This window comes from Somniosus microcephalus, chromosome 2 (assembly GCF_052327205.1).
Source record: "Somniosus microcephalus isolate GS21.2 chromosome 2, FLI_Smic_1.0, whole genome shotgun sequence".
NCBI classification, from domain to species: Eukaryota; Metazoa; Chordata; class Chondrichthyes; order Squaliformes; family Somniosidae; genus Somniosus; species Somniosus microcephalus.
In genome coordinates this window covers 64,958,282-64,964,131 of record NC_140988.1, presented here as the reverse complement: position 1 = coordinate 64,964,131, position 5,850 = coordinate 64,958,282, and the positions used below count along the sequence as shown (strand labels likewise).

Sequence of the window (5,850 nt, the reverse complement as noted above, 5' to 3'; positions counted from 1 at the left end):
CATTGTGTAACAAACAATGGTATTGAAATGTTTAGCAATTCAATCACAATTGTAGCAATCAGTCCATTGCTAATCAGATCACTGCATTCCATATGATGCATTGGTGCAGTTGAATCATTTATTTCCTTCAAAATAATTGAACTTTTACAAAATATTGGGCATATAAAAGCTGAATTAAATAAATGCCATTAAATAATTTTGGGTAGAAAATAACATTTTTATAAAATATATCTGAATTATCTGTTTCATTATTCTATTATCATCGGTCAGCGCTATTTTTGCACAATTTTTAAACAGTTGAGTAATAGCTGTGCTGACACTTCAGAATCTTGCCTTTCCTTCATATAATCATGTAAACTCTGAATGTAAATTCAGGACTCATTTTAACTTATATCCTCCCGTGCAACCTCCATGAGATTCTCAGGATGGGTTGTCATCAAGGCTTTAGCTATATTTATTAGCTAACTTGTTTCACCCATATTAGGTTGTGAGTGAGAAAGAAAGCCCACTGCCATTCTCTTTGTGTACTCACATCTACTTTTTCCTAAAATTCCCTTGCATCACACAACCTCAAGGAGACAACAAAAGCATAGAAATTACTGCTGGTGATACTAATGAATGAATGCTTAACGCATTTAAATTATATCCCTGAGTCCACTATTTTAGCAGAGTTGTTAACCCAATTAAAATAAATGGGTTAACTATTGGAAAGAGGAATATCATACGAGTGTGTTGAGCTTGCATCCACTGATTCCACTCACAAAAATAGCTCGGCATAAATCCTCCACCAATTGCCAGTGTTTACATTCCATTGGATATGATGATATTATTTAGGCAGAAACAAATGTCAGTAGTTCAAAAACAATTAATTATTAATGTATTTGCTTTTAACATAGAATATAACATTAATGTTTATAGCACACAGCCAGTACTTTCATTACAAGATTTTTAAAGATTTTCCATGACAATTCACAGATACTTTAGCCAGATAGGACTGAAATGGAAATGGATTTGCAAAAATCCTGAGGGAATGTGAATGATTTTTAAATAATTCATTTAAAGCATTTTTGCTTAAATTTTCACGTGATTGTGTGCACGCATGAACTCATCCTCAGCTTATCAGTCTTGACTCGTATGTTTGTATTTCATAACTTCCTGGGAAATTACCAATTACATCATCTCAGCCCATTGAGTAACAGTATTCTGGTTATAAATAGAGGAACTGAGCAATGAGGAGCAGATACAGACTTCAGCAGCACAGCAACAGGAAGAACATTAAGAACATCATAAAAGCAAAAGACAATGAACAGCAAAGTTACTCTCCCCGTCCTGACTCTCTTTGTACTTTATGTGGCTTCCACACAAGGTAAGAAATAATCCTACTTTATATTTACATAGAATTTATACAGAATCTAGAATTATATTGAAATCATGTATATAACTAGTGGATTTTGATATGCTTAAATGACAGAGTTACTACTTCTATATCACTGCAATGTGTTTATGTGGAATCTACAATTTTAACTTGTAAACAACAATATATTTTAATGTATTTAAAAGGCTGTAGTTGATATTAATATTAGATTGAATTTATATTTGTAATATATTGTATACATGTAATTTATAGGTAAACTTAAATAATACTGATTAAGATTCACTATTGAAGATATATAATAGCTGTCAGTGGATAATATGAAGCAAACGATTGTTAATCATAGACTACACAGGACACTTTTAGGGATCAGTTCTATAGTTTTGATGGACTTGATTCTTGGCCCTCCAGATTGAAAGTCTGATGTTTTATGAGTTGACTTATCAGGGCTATTAATTGGTGACACCTGTGTTGCTTTAGAGAGAAAACTGTAGGGTGTCTGCTTGTAGCAGTGAGATATCATTTCATCCAAAGGTATATAAGAATCTATATTTAACATTTCAAATTACAAATACTAAATTTCTATAATCTGTTCTTTCCACAGCTGCATCTCTTAGAAATGCAGGAGTGAGCCTGCGCTGCCAATGCATTAAAACAAACTCCAAATTCATCCATCCAAAACACATGGAGAATATTGAAATTATTCCAAGTGGTCCGCATTGTTCAAATGTTGAAATCATGTAAGTTTTAATATCATTGGTTATTGATAAACCTGCTGTTTATGTAAATAATACTTACACAATGTTCATTGGATATTATTCCTTTTTATATTGAAAGTGGATAACAGAACTTGCAATAATTGTCATCTTTCATTTCTTACAGTGCGACCCTTAAAAATGGTTCCCCGGTGTGTCTGAATCCTAATGCCCCTTGGGTGAAGATAATCATTGACATGATAACCAATAGGTAAGTTTCATTTGCCAGCTTGCACTAAAACAATAAAAATGTAGATTGAACTAAAAGGAAAGTTAGGTTTAGAAAGAAGTAAAATCTGGAGAATTTTGGGTTCAGTCTATCTTTCATAGATCTTCCAGAAATAACCAAATATGTAGGGTAGATTTTATCTTTACCATCTAGGCAGTAATCTGGAAGAGCAGATCGCCTGCCCATTATAGAACCCAGCTGATTTGGGCGAATGAAAATCAGGCGGATTCTGTAAATAGCTGGTGATCTGCTCCACCAGATACCGCCCATATGGTAAAGGTGAAAATTTACCTCATTGAGTTGACAAGCTATTGATAGAATTGTAGCTAACTGTAGGAGGACCTGGGGCTGCAGAAGGAAAGATAGAGAACCAGAAATGGACATGTTGCAGTGGTTACCTATATCCTATTGGACCCACTGATAACTTAACTCAAACTTTTATTTTTGTGTAGAGGTGAGGGACAGAAGTATCAATGAAGGGAGAACGTCCCACTTTGAAGCCCAGTAAGACCCTCCATGAGCACCTCACAAAGCAAGGTTTTCTCTGCTTTAGCTGGCAATGTACCTGAACTGTATATTCTGCAGATTACCTTCTGTGGTATGAATGTAATACTGACACATTTCTCACACTCCCTTAAGGCTATGTACAATGGAGTACTGGTTTAGTGCCAAGTGATGTTAAAGTTAACAAAGGTGTTTTGTTATGCCTGCTTGAAACTGAATAAAACCCTAGCAGTTAACACCAGTTGGAAATGCATTTTGCTGCTCTCACCTAAGAACTTTTCATAGGAGAAAGGATAATATTCTGTCAAACACTGACATACTGATCAACATTCTGCACATTTATCCTCTGTTACCAGGGCTCCAAGTGTTAGATTATGAGGAGAGATTACAGAAACTAGGCTTGTATTCCCTGGAATATAAAAGGATACGAGGTGATTTGATTGAGGTTTTTAGGATTTTGAAAGGAATTGATAGGGTAGATAGAAATAAACTTTTTCCGCTGGTGGGGGAGTCTAGGACAATGGGACATAATCTTCAAATCAGAGCCAGGCCATTCAGGAGATAAGTTAGGAAACACTTCTTCACACAAAGGGTGGTAGGAGTGTGGAACTTTCTCCCACAAAAAACAGTAAATGCTAGCTCAATTAATAAGTTTAAATCTGAAATCAATAGATTTTTGCTAGACAAGGGTATAAAAGGATATGAAGCCAAAGCAGGTAGATGTCGTTCAGATACAGATCAGCCATGATCTCACTGAATGGTAGAACAGGCTCGAGGGGCTGAATGGCCTACTCCTGTTCCTATGTTCCTATGTTCTGGGGAAATTGTACATGAAATTGAAACAATGTTTGTTTGTGAAATGGATTGCTTTCCTGAATATTTTTGCTATATATTCCTGCAAGAGTCACAATACTTTTTATTCATTTCTATATTTTCTACAGTTCCAAGAAGACTGATGAAGCTCACTGAGAGAAGCTCAATGGCTGAGTGTCAAGAAAGTGCCACCTATCTACAATAGGGACTCTGTACTAGCTCAGGAATTTACATTTATTTACTATCATGTTTAGGCCTGTTGTAGACTTATAGCAGCCAGTGAATGTATGACTGCTTTCTGTGTTTACAAATCAGTCACAAAGTAGAGGGAGGCCATTAGGTCCATCTAGCTCATCATTCCATAGAAAACTAGAATACCCTCCCTCATCAGTTAAAATTCATCTGTTAGTATTTATTCATGTATTAACTTATTTGACAGTTTTGTTACTTAAGAATTGAATGTGGCACCTAAAATTTCTGTGGATGCTCTCCAGTGAGAACCTACAAAGAAATGAAGTAATGGTAAAAAAAAATACAACCACTTATACCATTTCTCCACAGGGTTCTGCTGACCTTCTGCCAAAGTTACGGCAGGAGATCAAGATAACCCCATGGGAAGTTAGGGCCTGGATGTTCTCTTCACTGAGATTTCATTAATCTGTATCAGGGTACCAATCATTAGACATGTAATATGCAGTTAAATAGCTGGACTGTTTTGATTGTGTAATTTTAATCCAGTTATCGTGTTGTCATACACTTGATGCCAGGTTTAGGTGTTACTGAGTGTAGGTACTCCGTCGAAATGAAGTTTGCAATTTTGACCTGGCATACTGTCAGTATTGTAATTTTGATTCTTATTGTAATTTATTTGAGCCGCATTTTATTTATTCTCCTTTATATATATATAAAGTCCTAAAATGGTTTATTTTCTTTGTATTTATGTTTTTCAGTGAATTTGGTTATTTTGTTGATGCTAAAATCTGTGTACATGGAGATAATCTGTAATTTTTATTTATTATAAATTGGTAACGTGGAATATTTATAATTCAATAAATGAAGAATTATTTTCTATATTTATTACAAAATATCAAATTTGTTGTTTCTACTTAAATTATTGAACTTATCTGAAACCAACCAGGCACAGGCCATTTTAGATCTGGTATTGTGTAATGAGACAGGGTTAATTAGCAATATCAGAGTAAAAGATCCTCTGTCTACATTAATGACTTGGATATGAATGTAAAGGGTATGATCAGTAAGTTCGCGGATGATACAAAAATTGGTAGGGTGGTAAATAGCGAGGAGGGTAGCCTCAGTCTGCAGGACGATATAGATGGGTTGGTCAGATGGGCGGAACAGTGGCAAATGGAATTTAACCCGGAAAAGTGCGAGGTGATGCACTTTGGGGGGACTAACAAGGCAAAGGAATACACAATGAATGGAAAGACCCTAGGCAAGACGGAGGGTCAGAGGGATCTGGGTGTGCAAGTACACAGATCCCTGAAGGCGGCGGAACAGGTGGATAAGGTGGTAAAAAAGGCATATGGGATACTTGCCTTCATTAGCCGAGGCATTGAATATAAGAGCAAGGAGGTTATGATGGAGCTGTATAAAACACTGGTTAGGCCACAGCTGGAATACTGTGTGCAGTTCTGGTCGCCACACTACAGGAAGGATGTGATCGCGTTAGAGAGGGTGCAGAGGAGGTTCACCATGATGTTACCAGGGCTGGAGCGCTTCAGCTATGAAGAGAGACTGGGCAGATTGGGTTTGTTTTCCTTGGAGCAGAGGAGGCTGAGGGGGGACATGATTGAGGTGTACAAAATTATGAGGGGCATAGATAGGATGGATGCTGAGGAGCTTTTTCCCTTAGTAGAGGGGTCAATAACTAGGGGGCATAGATTCAAGGTAAAGGGCGGGAGGTTTAGAGGGGATTTGAGAAAGAACTTTTTCACCCAGAGGGTGGTTGGAGTCTGGAACTCACTGCCTGAAAGGGTTGTGGAGGCAGAAACCCTCACAACATTGAAGAAGCATTTGGATGTGCACTTGAAATGCCATAGCATACAAGGCTACGGGCCAAATGCTGGAATATGGGATTAGATTAGACAGGGCTTGATGGCCGGCGCGGACACGATGGGCCGAAGGGCCTCTATCCGTGCTGTATTACTCTATGACTC

At 37.0% G+C, this 5,850-nt stretch overlaps 1 protein-coding gene across 1 annotated transcript; it reads left to right on the top strand.

The window, feature by feature from the left end:
- The first annotated feature begins 1,225 nt into the window (after window positions 1–1,225).
- Window positions 1,226–4,760, top strand: LOC147122740 (interleukin-8-like). Its single transcript, XM_086010000.1, has 4 exons — window positions 1,226–1,366; window positions 1,977–2,112; window positions 2,255–2,338; window positions 3,802–4,760. The coding sequence occupies exons 1-4, from the start codon at window positions 1,303–1,305 to the stop codon at window positions 3,827–3,829; spliced, it is 312 nt and encodes a 103-aa protein (XP_085866126.1). The 5' UTR covers window positions 1,226–1,302; the 3' UTR covers window positions 3,830–4,760.
- The last annotated feature ends 1,090 nt before the right edge of the window (window positions 4,761–5,850 follow it).